Source organism: Lissotriton helveticus, chromosome 8 (genome assembly GCF_964261635.1).
Source record: "Lissotriton helveticus chromosome 8, aLisHel1.1, whole genome shotgun sequence".
NCBI classification, from domain to species: domain Eukaryota; kingdom Metazoa; phylum Chordata; class Amphibia; order Caudata; family Salamandridae; genus Lissotriton; species Lissotriton helveticus.
This window is the reverse complement of record NC_136069.1, coordinates 733797963-733813589: the sequence shown is the minus strand read 5'-3', so window position 1 is coordinate 733813589 and position 15627 is coordinate 733797963. Positions and strand designations below refer to the sequence as shown.

Here is a 15627-nt window from a genome sequence, read left to right as displayed (position 1 = left end):
ACGTCTTGCCCCATGCTCTAATTGAAACTGTAGGTAAGGCTGAGGTGTTTTAAATACTATTTACTCAGCATAATAGAACGATGCTTCTTTCATGCAGGCCTCAGAAAATCATAAAAATGTTACTAGGACTGCAGGTCTAGTGACTTAAATAATCTACTTGTCTTATTTGTAACGCTCTTGACCCAGAAACTGGTTTCAAATGATGTGAAAGTGGGCAACTATTCTAATTCATTGAGCCGCCATTTTCTTCATTATCACATTTGAGAGCACCTTCAAATGCGTGAGTTTAGCATGTCTGCTGTACAAAAAAACTCTTGTTTGATTTAATAGACATCTTTTTTTCCAAATATAATACAAATCTAGCCACAGGATACACATGACCCCTGACTTGCCTCTTAGTTCAATAACAACATTTCCACTAGTTGCAGGACTATTACACCATAGTCCCCTCGCCCAGGGCATCAGGAAATTGCTGATACTTCAGCTAATGAGATTCAAACGTGATATTCATTGATTTGTACAAATGATTCAATCAATTTTATTCACTGTGGTGTCTTATCATCCATGTTATATTCACATATTTCGTCATATATGTATTCATATTTCTTCCAAATGGTATTTTATACAATCACCAATTTAATCACTTCCAATGCATTTCGGTGCCCTTTTGCACCTTCATCAGGGAAACCTGCAAAATTATAAATAACACTTGCTTCAACCTGTACTATGAACATAAGTATACAATTCTAATATGCATCAGCGGTAATGATATAACGGTAGTTCTTATTTTCATTTAAACACGCTATCTCTAAAGTGAACATTCAGGGTTAAATCGCTGACATGCTATGTTCAATGCACTGTCCTCGTTATGCATACGATATATTATCGTTTGTGTACGTATAGTTACTAAAAAAAGCCTCGTTGTTCATGGGCCGCCCACACGCTTGCATATTAGGGTGAAATTTTAATAAAACATGTGCTTAATACGATCTAGATAACACCTCAATGTCTCTCACCTAAAAATCGTTCCTTTCAGTTCCAAGCGCTAACGCGAATGCTGCTATGCTCTTCCTGGTGTAGGGCTCCCAGGTGTCAGTGTTAATTTCAAAAACTCGCGCATGCGCTGTGCTATCGATATGTGTTTTTTTTGCAATTAACTTTACGCAAAAGCGCCGCAGCAGTCCTACGTCTTACTACCGTTTGTGTTGTTCTAATGATTCCACGCCAGGGCCATGTCCAATGAAAATGTAAGCCAATTACTACTATGTTTGTTGATCTCTCGCTCGTGTGGAATACATAATTAATACCAAAATACATATTGCAGTTAATCACAAAAGAGTTCAAAGTTCACATGATTATTTATAAGTAACACAAAAATTCTGTTCGGTCATTGAGACCATCGGGCTTCAAGCTATTTAAGTGATAAATCCAATAATTCTCTCTTTTGAGCAAGTTCTTCTTGTTTAGAGAGCCCTCAGTTTTTGGAACCACTTCCAATATACAAGCCCGTAATTGGCTTATATGATGGTGTTTTTCTTTAAAGTGAACGGCGACAGTTGATTTCACAGATCCTGTTCTTATATTGCTCCTGTGTTCTGTTAAACGTGTTTTTAACTTTCTTTCAGTATGTCCAACATATACCGAGCCACAAGGGCACTTCAGCATGTACACTATGTTCATTGTGTCACATGTACCATTCACTCTTAACGGTATTTTAAACCCTTTCATCGGATGAGAGATCTCGTTCCCTTTCATAATGTTATGACAGCTGCTACAGTTCATGCATGTCATGGTTCCGCGAAATGTACTTTGTGGTACTTGTTCGTTGGGGTATTTTAACATCTCTCCCATGTTTCTCCCTCTAGTGAATGCAAAGAGCGGCTCTTCTTGGAAAATTCCTTTAAAATCCTCTTCTAATTTTAGGATCTGCCAATGTTGCTTAATGATGGTTTTGAAATTAGTACTTACGTTCGAGAATTTACTTACACACATTATTCTTTGTGTGGTTTGTTTTCTTTGGTGCTTGAAAAGTTCTTCTCTGGGCAATTTTTGTGCTCTTTTTAACGCAGTTTCTATAGTCTGTTTTGGGTACCCTCTCTCTAGGAACCTTTGTGACATACTTGTCAATTGTTCTTGGCATTCTTGAGTCTCCGAGACCACTCTCCTGACCCTGAGGAATTGCGAATATGGCATGTGTGTCTTTAGTGTTTGAGGGTGATGACTTTCATATTTGAGTAAATTGTTTCTATCAGTTGGTTTCCGATAAAGGTTGGTTTGAAATTGATGATTGGACCTGGTGATTTCTACGTCCAAGAATTGGATTTTTTCGGTGCTGGTTTGCCACGGGAAGCTAATGCGTTCATTTCTGCTATTTAGTAATTCTAGTTCTCTACATAATGTTTCTCCATCACCTTTCCATATTAGAAAAATGTCGTCGATGAACCTTGTGTACATTAATAGTTGTGTTGACCATTCTTGTCGTTGGTAAATATGTTGGTTCTCAAAGGCTGCCATGAATAGATTGGCATATGCCGGTGCGGCGCAATTTCCCATGGATGTACCACTGCGTTGTATGAACCATTGCTGCTGGTGTACAAAATAGCTGTTAACTAGGGTGAATTCCATCAACTCCATTAGGAATATTTGCATGTTGAGTTCATATGCACTATGGAGTAGTGCATTTTCAATGGCTTCCAGGCCCTCCTTATGTGGTATGGACGTATACAACGTCTTCACGTCACCAGTCAGTCACAAGACGATTGACCTTTTTGAAACACTGTGCAAAGAAGACATAAAGAAAATTAATACTAACAAAGGATACAAGCTGAAAAACATGACCAACAAAGAATACGGCATCATAGAAGCACTAGCTAAAAATGACAAAATAGTGTGCCAAAAAGCGGATAAAGGAGGGGCAATGGTGATTTTGACTACATCTTACTATGAAACAGCCATTAAAGAACATATTGAAGACCAACTATTGTACATGGAAATTGATTTCAATCCTACTGATGAAATACGAAAAACGCTAGCGAACATTTTGATGAAAGCAAAAGAGGAAGGGACCATTACAGAAAAAACTATGAAATATCTCATACAGGACAATCCTAAGAGCCCCATCATATATATGGTGCCCAAGGTCCATAAGGATTTTAACAAACCACCCTGTCGTCCAATAGTCTCTACAAAAGGAAGCCTCCACGAACCAGTGGGTAAATTTATAGACAAATATTTGCAGCCACTGGTGATAAAATCTTCATCATATATCAAGGACTCAACAGACTTTTTATTAAGATTGAAGAGCCTCAAAACATCCGATGACATCATCATGGTAACCATAGACGTGAAGACGTTGTATACGTCCATACCACATAAGGAGGGCCTGGAAGCCATCGAAAAAGCACTACTCTATAGTGCATATGAACTCAACATGCAAATATTCCTAATGGAGTTGATGGAATTCACCCTAGTTAACAGCTATTTTGTACACCAGCAGCGATGGTTCATACAACGCAGTGGTACATCCATGGGAAATTGCGCCGCACCGGCGTATGCCAATCTATTCATGGCAGCCTTTGAGAACCAACATATTTACCAACGACAAGAATGGGCAACACAACTATTGATGTACACAAGGTTCATCAACGACATTTTTCTAATATGGAAAGGTGATGGAGAAACATTATGTAGAGAACTAGAAATACTAAATAGCAGAAATGAACGCATTAGCTTCACGTGGCAAACCAGCACCGGAAAAATCCAATTCTTGGACGTAGAAATCACCAGGTCCAATCATCAATTTCAAACCAACCTTTATCGGAAACCAACTGATAGAAACAATTTACTCAAATATGAAAGTCATCACCCTCAAACACTAAAGACACACATGCCATATTCGCAATTCCTCAGGGTCAGGAGAGTGGTCTCGGAGACTCAAGAATGCCAAGAACAATTGACAAGTATGTCACAAAGGTTCCTAGAGAGAGGGTACCCAAAACAGACTATAGAAACTGCGTTAAAAAGAGCACAAAAATTGCCCAGAGAAGAACTTTTCAAGCACCAAAGAAAACAAACCACACAAAGAATAACGCGTGTAAGTAAATTCTCGAACGTAAGTACTAATTTCAAAACCATCATTAAGCGACATTGGCAGATCCTAAAATTAGAAGAGGATTTTAAAGGAATTTTCCAAGAAGAGCCGCTCTTTGCATTCACTAGAGGGAGAAACATGGGAGAGATGTTAAAATACCCCAACGAACAAGTACCACGAAGTACATTTTGCGGAACCATGACATGCATGAACTGTAGCAGCTGTCATAACATTATGAAAGGGAACGAGATCACCCATCCGATGAAAGGGTTTAAAATACCGGTAAGAGTGAATGGTACATGTGACACAATGAACATAATGTACATGCTGAAGTGCCCTTGTGGCTCGGTATATGTTGGTAATACTGAAAGAAAGTTAAAAACACGTTTAACAGAACACAAGAGCAATATAAGAACAGGATCTGTGAAATCAACTGTCGCCGTTCACTTTAAAGAAAAACACCATCATATAAGCCAATTACGGGCTTGTATATTGGAAGTGGTTCCAAAAACTGAGGGCTCTCTAAACAAGAAGAACTTGCTTAAAAGAGAGAATTATTGGATTTATCATTTAAATAGCTTGAAGCCCGATGGTCTCAATGACCAAACAGAATTTTTGTGTTACTTATAAATAATCATGTGAACTTTGAACACTTTTGTGATTAACTGCAATATGTATTTTGGTATTAATTATGTATTCCACATGAGCGAGAGATCAACAAACATAGTAGTAATTGGCTTACATTTTCATTGGACATGGCCCTGGCGTGGAATCATTAGAACAACACAAACAGTAGTAAGACGTAGGACCGCTGCGGCACTTTTGCGTAAAGTTAATTGCAAAACAAACACATATCGATAGCACAGCGCATGCGCGAGTTTTTGAAATTAACACTGACACCTGGGAGCCCTACACCAGGAAGAGCATAGCAGCATTCGCGTTAGCGCTTGGAACTGAAAGGAACGATTTTTAGGTGAGAGACATTGAGGTGTTATCTAGATCGTATTAAGCACATGTTTTATTAAAATGTCACCGTAATATGCAAGCGTGTGGGCGGTGGGGGTGAACAACGAGGCTTTTTTTAGTAACTATACGTACACAAACGATAATATATCCTAAGCATAACGAGGACAGTGCATTGAACATAGCATGTCAGTGATTTAACCCTGAATGTTCACTTTAGAGATAGCGTGTTTAAATGAAAATAAGAACTACCGTTATATCATTACCGCTGATGCATATTAGAATTGTATACTTATGTTCATAGTACAGGTTTAAGCAAGTGTTATTTATAATTTTGCAGGTTTCCCTGATGAAGGTGCAAAAGGGCACCGAAATGCATTGGAAGTGATTAAATTGGTGATTGTATAAAATACCATTTGGAAGAAATATGAATACATATATGACGAAATATGTGAATATAACATGGATAATAAGAAACCACAGTGAATAAAATTGATTGAATCATTTGTACAAATCAATGAATATCACGTTTGAATCTCATTAGCTGAAGTATCAGCAATTTCCTGATGCCCTGGGCGAGAGGACTATGGTGTAATAGTCCTGCAACTAGTAGATTATTCAAGTACACTCTAGGAGGAGAGTAATACCCAGGAGGCACGGCTAACCAGTGGACACAAACTAGGTTGTGCACATCCTACACTTTGAAGTTTCAATAACAACATTGTCATCAGGGCGGGGGCAGGAATGTTTCTCATATCATGTTTGAAAACTATCACTTTTAATAAATACATAATTAAAGCGTGAAGTGGTAGCACACTGTCATTTGTAATCAGCAGATTTTACATTGAAAGGACCGCAAACTTTCCCATTGACAGGCAGTTTTACTAATAAAACTATATAGTGTACAAACAATAATGTTTGAAAATAATTTCTGCAAATATGTGCCATTTGCATATCCCCTAGTAATGTTTTCCGGTTTGTTTTGCTTCTATTTAACTCTTTGTTTGCATCACACTTCTTAATTTTAAAAAAGTGCTTTCATAATTCCTGATAATTTTTTTAACAATTCTAATATTAATTAACAGGCTATTTATTTAAATGTTATGTGTTAGAGAGAAACAACTGACATCTTCAGACAGCTCCCTTGACAAAAACCTCTAACTCTAGTAAGAGAAAGAAAAATAACCTCCATTTTCCAAGTAGCAATTAGTAAAACAACAGACTGACATTTGACCTCTTTCTTTGAACATGCAACAGATGTGTCAAGATAAAAACACGATTTAATGACATCTTTATGCTTATTTACTTTCTGAATGAACAGAATATCATATCTGCTCCTTTCCTGCCTAAATTCACTTGGATGGGCCTAGTAGGTGCTAAAAATAGTTCCACCACACAATTGTGAGTGGGTGAGTTGATTTTTCAAGGCCTGTCATGGCAGTATTTATGTTTATTCATGGAATGTTCTTTATTGAGGAAGGGCTAAGAGTGCATAGTTCAGTTTACTTTTTAACTCAAGGGAAAAAAGCCATGAATTTCATTATTGTCAGCATATTTATGTTATGTTATATTATGTTTGTTATGTTATACATATTTCTAAAGCGCAACAGTTACCCAAGGGTGTCCTGGCGCTATTTACTTGTCCTTTGAGCAATGACCATTATGGATACATTTTACCTGTCAAAAAGCCAGGATTCTAATCCCTTCCTAAATGCCAAGAGATCGGTGGCATTTCTCAAGTGGAAAGCGAGGTCGTTCCGGGCTTTTGCCGCTCAGGCAACAAAGCTTCTTTCACCCCAGGTTGCTTTTTTTGTGGGTGGTATTGTCACCAATTTGGATCCAAGCGAGCAAAGAGTTCTTTTGGGTGTATACCATTAAAACTGTTGTTTCAGATGGTCAGGTCCTATTCCTTGAAGGGCCTTGTAAATGGTGCATAGGGAGTTAAACGCACTCGATTCCTCACAAGGAGCCAGTGCAGTCTTTTAATTTCTCTGGAAATTAATGAAAACTTGGACGTGCCAGTAAGCAATCTGGCGGCCACATTTTGCAACATTTGGAGCTTATTCATAAAACGATCTTGAATGTTTAAGTAAAGAATATTACATTAATCCAGCTTTGACAGGACAAGAACCGACTATCAGGTGGTAGAAACGGCAGTATTTTCTTGATCGTATTGAGAACGAACGCAGTGCTCAATGCCACTTCATTTACTTGGTCACCAAAGTTAAGCCTATTGGCCACTATTACTCTTAAGTTTTTTACTTTTTGGTAGGCGTAGGAAGAGTGCTCATAGAGTCCGGCCACCAGTTTGGGGTCCAGAAATTGGTATCGTTTCCAAATAGGATGACCTCCATTTTACCTGAATTGAGCTTTAGGCAGTTTTGCGACATCCACTTCCCGACTGCTTCCATACAGTCTTTATTTTTTTTTTATTTTTTTTTTTAAACCTTTATTGAAGCACTCAAAAGCATTACAATCACAGGCCTACAACCACAGGGGCCGGCCGTAAACTCAACAAATCAAATAGGAAATTCACTTATCGGTCAACAGCCCAGGCACCAGCTGTGATGCACGTTACAGCGTAAGGTAGAATGCGATATCAAAAAACAGCATAACACAGAGGTTTCTTTTTTCTTTTTTGAAGAAGCAGTAGTGGTTTTACTATAAGAGGCGTCACACCACATAAGAAGGAGCAATCAGAGATGGGGGGATGTACCTCGCACTGCAATCAATAGAAGGTAACGAATAATATAGCCGTAGTAACGCAACGCCTACAGAGGCAGACAAGGAGTAAAGGATAATCTATTAGCGAGCGATCTAGTGCGAGTATCATCCAGAAAACCCACTCTTAGGAGACAGTAAAGTAAAAGCTAGTATAGACGCCCAATAGAGTAGGAAGTAACCGAAGGATAAACAGCCAACCACCCTGAAAAGAAAGAAAGGAAAAGAAAGGGACCATAGAACAAAACAAACTAAAATAACAAACACCCCCCATATCCCCCCACCCTGCACCCCTGTAATGGCTACGGCCTACCCCACTAACAGCGTGCCTGTCGCCCCGAAACTCGCCCTAAAGGAAGGAAAAGAAAAGCGGAGGAGGAGAACAAAAAAACACACTCCCGGGCTCCCATACCCCCCGCCAGCAGCGACCTCCCCAAGACGTTCTATCCACTGTTTGAAGCAAAGTATTAAACCCCAGCCTGGGGAGGACATCAAAAATACCACCCGATTCCCGTTACACTATAAGGTACAATCCCGGCACATATCACGTAAATTAGCAAACCCTAAAAGTCAAAGTCAACCCTGGCCAGTACGGTTTTTTACGAGAGCCCTTGTCGCCCAGGCCACAGCCACCATGAGGAAATTGAAGTGTTCATAAAAGTTCAAGTCAATGAAATCGGATCGACGACAGGATATAAGTTCGCAATATCCACAAAACCGGCAAGGAAGAGTGAAGAAGAATGGCAAACCTCTCCGATAGTCACTGAAGAACTGTTTGTGGCGATCAAAACCTTTAGCAACAATGTTCCGCCGAGCAGGGTTCGAGCAGGGAAAGCTGACGATGATCATAGGTGCTCTATCTATGAAGCCAGAGTCATCAAAGCGGGCCGGATCAGGCTTCCGCATGGGGACCTCAAAATGGTAGGCAGAGTATTCCACGGGAACCACAGTTTGCTGATAGCATGTCGGAGTGTCGTCGTCCGGTCTCAGGCAGACGTTGTCCAGCGTTACAGATAACTGATGGTACATGACGGTGATTTGAGAGTGGAGCGCCCCAATGGCGGCCATTACGAACCTCAACGTTGGTGTGCCGGCCGTCCCCTCCATCTCCTCTCACGAAGCGACGAAGCAGGACTCGAACCCCGGAGAGGACAACTCCGAGGCATCAGGCACACACGGAGTCGATGACAACAGTGGGCGCTCTCAAAACTGGCAATATCGACACCTTTGCCGCTCGCGGAGCCCAAGCCCGTCAACCCCGGCCCCCCCAGTAGGGTCTCCGGGCGTCGGACCCCCGACCGCGGCTACCGATGTGCACTTGCGTCACTGTACCATGTCCTTAGCGTAAGCCGGTTGCTGAGTAGCCAATCGTAAATGCAAGTATGATCCGAGTTCAGAAGACCGGACGCAACCCTGGTCCCACAGCCGATGTTGATCAACTCTAACCCGGATGGGCTAGAAATCGAGGCCCCGGCTTCAGCCCTGAAGTAGGCCGAAAAGAAAACACGACATATCTCCGTCACCCGGTAAGCTGGAAATTCCGGGATTGCACCGCAGGAGTCAGGAGTACCTCATACGCACGGGAGTCCGGCGTGAGGAAAGGATAGAAAGCAGGATATCCGAGCTGCCGGCGGAGGTCGGCGAAGCGGGAGCTTATGCGGCCATCTTGCTTCGCAACGTAGCTCCTCCCCTTCCATACAGTCTTGGAAGCGTTTGCCTATTCCTACTTCCTGTCCTGGTAGCAGAGACACCACAATTTGAGTGTCATCTGTGTACGAGGTGAGACCAAAACCAAAGGAGCTAATAAGGGGGGCCAAAGATGAAACATATACATTAAAAAGTGTAGGGCTTAGAGATGAGCCCTACGGGAATCCCTAGGGCAGAGCAAAAGGTTTGGAGTAGTATTCACCCAGAGACACAATTTGTGATATGTCTGATAAAAAGGGTTTCAAAAGCTCCCATGCTTTAGCCTGGATCCCACATGGCTTCAAATGATCCATCAACAGGTCATGATGGACCATACCAAAGGCCGCGGACAGATCCAGTAAGATTATGTCAGCCGTGTCACCCCGATCCACGGCTTCCCTAATCTCTTCAGTGGCTTTTATGAGAGCGGACTCGGTACTATGTCCTTCTCTGAAGCCATATTGGGTGGGATCCTAGGCTTGTGTTGCACGTAGAAAGGCACTAAGTTGTAGATTCATTGTTTTCTCAACCAGTTTTGCTGGGAGAAGAAGACGCGAAATTTGGCGAAAATTATTTGGGTCCTTATGGTCCAAGCTGGGCTTCTTTAGTAGTGGCAGTATCGAGGCAACCTTCCAGAGTTTAGGGAACTGCCCTGTTTCAAACATGTTATAAATATTTGCCAACAAGGGAATTCGTTGATATATAAATTACAGGTAATTGACCAGCACAAGTCTTTAAACTTGAAATCAATTTGAATAAATCACGACCTGTTGTACACTTATTTAGCCACTTCAATTTTTGGCACAATGGTAAATACTCTTCAGAACAGATAATGCTACACGGGGAATAGGTTCAAAGAAATTTTATGTAAAAGTTATCATCATTCAGGGTACATCATTCATATCTTCAAAAAGAAGAAAAGAGAATAAATCAATATACAATTGGACAAGAAGTTAATTAATTGTTCTTAAAATCCAGTTGCGTTGAATTCCACTCTTTAAAGATATATGGCAGCAGATCTTGTCAGATAAACAAAGACCATGTTGTCCAGAACAAACCTGTCTAAAAAGATGTGGATTTTTTAAGTCGACGTTTAAGCCTTATTTTTGTCAAATCCGTAAGGCCATCTTCAGGACTTTCAATCTTTAAAATAATTAAGAAACCCTGTGGAGGATACAATAACCATATTGTTACCTCTAATCAAAAACAATCTATATACATTTTATTACCCGTGTGCAAAAAAACATTTTTATAATTATCGTTGCCTGCATGACTTCATAGCTATATAGCCTTAATCTTATACTTTGTTAACAATTCACTTCCTTATAACATTTTCCAGAAAGTGAACTTCAGACTTTAGACTTACTTATATCACATTTAAATCAGTCAATTTCAGAAAGCTGTGATTTTATATTTGAACATATAAACCATTCAACTGAGATGTTCATTTATGCATGAATGAATTTGTCACTTCATATTTCTTTACCAAATCTACTCGCTGGTTATCACATGTTCAATATGGAAACCTGACCTCATAGATTTTACGTATATTTATGAATAGTTGGTCACTTTATCTTTGAAAATTTATCAAGAGAACATAGGATACCTGATTATCAACTTAATCGTATCAAAATGTAAAAGTAGCTTAACCACTTGGATGCTAAGGGGTGTGCTAGGAGGACCATTGAATTTCCATTGAAATCAATGGAAACTCCATGACGAGCTGGGCTCGTCATGAGCGTCGAAGGGGTTAAGATACCTGTTTATCAACTTGGTCGTATCTCAATGTCGAGGTAACTGACAGTTGCACGTCTATCAAATCTCCTAACAGGAAAAAAGACTGTATTGTAATTTACTTTGATGTCTGTATGGTTAGAATGGATGATTTAACGTATCATTCAAACTTTTCGTGAAAATTATTTACCTTGTTTTATTTGAACTCTCGTACATAAAGATGGAAATAGTCGCTGCGTCTTTAATCCGCTTCACCAATGTATTATCAGGGGAAACATATATTTTGTTGTATTTATTCAATTGTAATACAACGTATTCGATCTCAATAGATGTCTTAGATACTATACTGAATATTGAGACTAGGTTTATGTAACACATTCGTTGGTGCTCTTATTCGTCAACCTTTAATTACAGAAGCCTTTCTGTTACAGGGATTATTTTATAAAATAATCCTTTCATTAGACCTCTGTACTAAAGAATGTTATTCAAACCCAAACTTAGCCTGGATCCCACATGGCTTCAAATGATCCATCAACAGGTCATGATGGACCATATCAAAGGCCGCGGACAGATCCAGTAAGATTAGATCAGCCGTGTCACCCCGATCCACGGCTTCCCTAATCTCTTCAGTGGCTTTTATGAGAGCGGACTCGGTACTATGTCCTTCTCTGAAGCCATATTGGGTGGGATCCTAGGCTTGTGTTGCACGTAGAAAGGCACTAAGTTGTAGATTCATTGTTTTCTCAACCAGTTTTGCTGGGAGAAGAAGACGCGAAATTTGGCGAAAATTATTTGGGTCCTTATGGTCCAAGCTGGGCTTCTTTAGTAGTGGCAGTATCGAGGCAACCTTCCAGAGTTTAGGGAACTGCCCTGTTTCAAACATAGCATTGCAATTGGATGTAAGTGATAGTGCAACCAGACCCGGGGCCAATTTGCCCACGGAGACTGGACAGGGATCATAAGGAGAGCCTGATCTAGCTGCCCTTAGGAGCCTATGGGTGTCACTCGTAGATAATGGCACGAACTTGTCAAAGACATGGAGGAAACCACCAACTGACTTATGTTCCTCCATTACGATGGCATTCCCTGCTGCACTAGGGCCGTTAAACGCAGAGAAGATGATCTCCACTTTATTCAGAAAGAACTTGGCAATATCTTCGCATAGTTCCTGGCTCGACTGAATTTTAGCTGGGCACAGAGAAGGCCAGGCTGGATACCGTTCAAAAAAGCTCTTTAGCCGAATTGTTTGCTAAGTCAATTCGATTTGCATAGAACTTTTGTTTTACAGTGAATAGGAGTTGTTTATAAATTAGGAGGTTGTTTTTGTATAACTTTTTCTCTGTTTCTTTGTAATCTTTCCTCCAGCTCCGCTCAGGGCGTTTGCATATAAGGTTTTGGTTCCTAAGTTCCTCCGAAACCATGGGGCGGAGGGTTTTGATCTTTTAGAAGAGAGAATTTTACTGGGGCTAGTTTATTACAGGCTAACTATTTATATATCAAAATGGTCCTTAGAAACCTACAATTACTTCCTCAACTAAGTTTTCATTCCTCACCTCCTCATGTCATTGAGTTACTTTGCAATGTGAGACCTTGTCACCCCATTGGCAGAACTCTCTTGAAGGACTGACAGCAAAGAGAACTATTTGTGCCTGCAGTAGTGAAGCAAGGGATGTCAATTAATTCTAATGCAATCAGGAAATAGGCATTTTTCCCTATGATCTGGTAGACCACCCTTGAAACCTGGTACCACTGCACCTGTTGCACCAGAAACAGGTATGCCCCCTGGGGGTTTGTTATATTCTGGTGCTCATTGCATGTGGACCTGGATCACATCTAGGGATCACAGCCACCACCTTTTGTCCATATTAAGCAATTCCAGAATTTTCAGAATTCCTTACTGTACCAATGAATATTTTTTAATGATGAACCCTACTGAGGGAGTTGGGGTTTTTATCCAAAAAGTGCTTCTGTCAGGTATCTTCTTAACAGCAGTTAGAAAGTAAATGACTACAAACGTAATTTTGCAATCACAGTCAAATTCCTTTCAGTGTTGTTTCATACCCTAGTACTTTGGAACAAGCTGGTTCTTTTTTTTTCCATTGTTGAGTAGCTCCTTTTTTCTGTAGAAAATTTGACTTGACTGTGTTTTTCCTTTTTTTCCATCTAATACAGCACACCGCGGCTGGCGCAGAGGGGGGCGGACAGTCCCTTGTTTCCCCCGGAAGCTGTCTCGAAGACTTCCGGGCAACACCTTTCATCGAATGCAACGGAGCCAGGGGATCTTGCCACTACTTTGCAAATAAGTACAGTTTCTGGCTCACCACAATTGATGAGCCATTCCAGAGCACGCCCTCGCCGGACACGCTCAAGGCCGGACTCATCCGAACTCATATTAGCCGGTGCCAAGTGTGCATGAAAAACCTGTGAGAGTTGACCAACAAAAGTGCAGCGCAAAATGGTTCCTACAGTATATTGGTTAATTCATATTTTGGTGCTTATTTGTAACTTATTACCTCAAAAGCTGAAGAAGCAAAAAAATATTCTCTAAGCAACATCATTGACCAAAGGAAGATTCAGCTCAGCTAAATTGTGCCAAACTGGTATAGTTACTTTTTATAATGGAGTGCCCGATTCTCAAAGCACTTTAAGTTCAAGTTAGAAGCATACAAATGTCCTTTGTGGTGACAGCTTATAATATTTTACCGCTGCAAAGTACATTTGCGAATGCAGAAATTTTTTTAGCATGATTTTTGGCCAGCTTTGATAGAATTTTCCAACAAAAGTGCTTAAGCACTCACAAAATCATACAAGTGTGAGTATTTCTAGGGCCACTAAATATAGTTTCTACCCTGGGAAGGCACTCGGCTCGAGCAAGCATGTTTCTCAAGCGGGGCTAAGGGGAGAACATTCAAAATTTAATGGGGGCCTTCCTTGAAGGGTTTTCTAAATGGTGAAGGATGTTTTTTTGTCTAGAAAAGAAAGTTAAATGCTAAACCCCCCATAAGTGTCAAAGGTATGCATGCAGATTTTTGGACCCACATTTCACATGCTTTAATTATCAGAAGAATTCTTGGAACACTTTGCAAATCCCATTAAAGTCAGAAACTTGCTGTAATCGTAGGATTGTTCCCAAAGGAGCAAATCTGCGATTTTCTAAATTCAGTGTTTTGGATATTGGGCCCCATATATTTGAGCACTTCTGGGTTCAACACCATTTTTTTAACTCAGTATTTTTCATTCCTTTGATAAAGAGAGGCTACGAGCATAACTTCGGCATTAATACTTTAATCAGTATGCAAACTTGTTCGATCTTGTTGCTTGCTAAACGTTTCACGTAACCTGTTATATATTCCATTCCTTGTTACTTTCTCACACAAGGCTTAAAAAAAGCAAGACTTTTTCCGTTCGTAAAATGTTAATATATAGGGCTCATCCACGGACTTTTATGGCGTGAGCAGAAATGTCCCTTCTTGTTTGCCTTTTCAGTGTCTGAGATTGTAAGCTTGTGGTACGCAAATTAACAATGTTTTCATTGAGGTTTTGAAACACGATTCAATTCCTACCATTTCTGTCTAACATTTTTGTCTTGTTTTTAAAAAAAAATATAGCAATATTTGAAAAAAAAATCAGTTGCCTTTAACTTAGTGACTCGTCAGAGTTAGCAAACACTTTAAAATACATCAGTTTAATTTGATTAGGTGAGAGCTTCATAAACTCTAGTGATGGAGTCCTTATGCAATAAAAAAATAAAACATTTACTGTTAAGCGAAACCATCTTACCTGAAGTAACCCTGATGATTGTATTAATAAACACTGAATTGTAGGATGCAAAATTGTAATTGCACTAATTATGCCGTCCAGCATTTGAAGCAAAACACAGCAAAGTGATGTATTGAATGTTTGAATTAATTTCAACCCCTGGCAAATGCCGTTGTCGCATCCGACTCCATCCAGCATTTGAAAGCAAAAATGTGCAAGATTTTTTGTGAAAAAGAAGTCATCATTTTATTTTATGTCCTCAGATGTGATGTACTGTAAAGTTCATGAATAAAATGTTTTTTTACGCCCCACTTATGAATGTATCTTTTTTTGGTATTTGTATAGCACTATCCTGGCCAAAAAGTGGTAGTTTGACCACCTCCCTTTTGGTCCTTACGAAAACTCATTCCAGTCTTGGAATTATGTGTGAAAGCAAAAAATACATTCAAAGTGTTGTAGTCTTGTGTTGCTTCCATCGAAATATTTAAGCCAACACACCTGAAATCAATTATTTGTTCTTTAAAAGTTCAGGATTGAAGATGAAAGTTAGCGGGTCACTCTTAAAGAGAGTGGAGCCAGGTATCATTGTGACTATTTGTTTTTTTTAACCTATTTGTATTAACACATTGAAAAGCAGACATGATACAATAGTAATCAGAATTATGCAAACAGCC

General features: G+C 39.9%; 1 protein-coding gene across 1 annotated transcript in view; it reads left to right on the top strand.

Moving 5' to 3' along the window:
• The window catches only part of COL4A2 (collagen type IV alpha 2 chain), a 732177-nt gene extending 716911 nt beyond the window's left edge, over positions 1 to 15266 (top strand). The window contains exon 48 of the mRNA XM_078657554.1: positions 13367 to 15266. Coding sequence (XP_078513680.1) covers positions 13367 to 13621 — 255 coding nt within the window. The 3' untranslated portion in view covers positions 13622 to 15266. The remainder of the gene's footprint in view (positions 1 to 13366) is intronic.
• Positions 15267 to 15627: the final 361 nt, after the last annotated feature.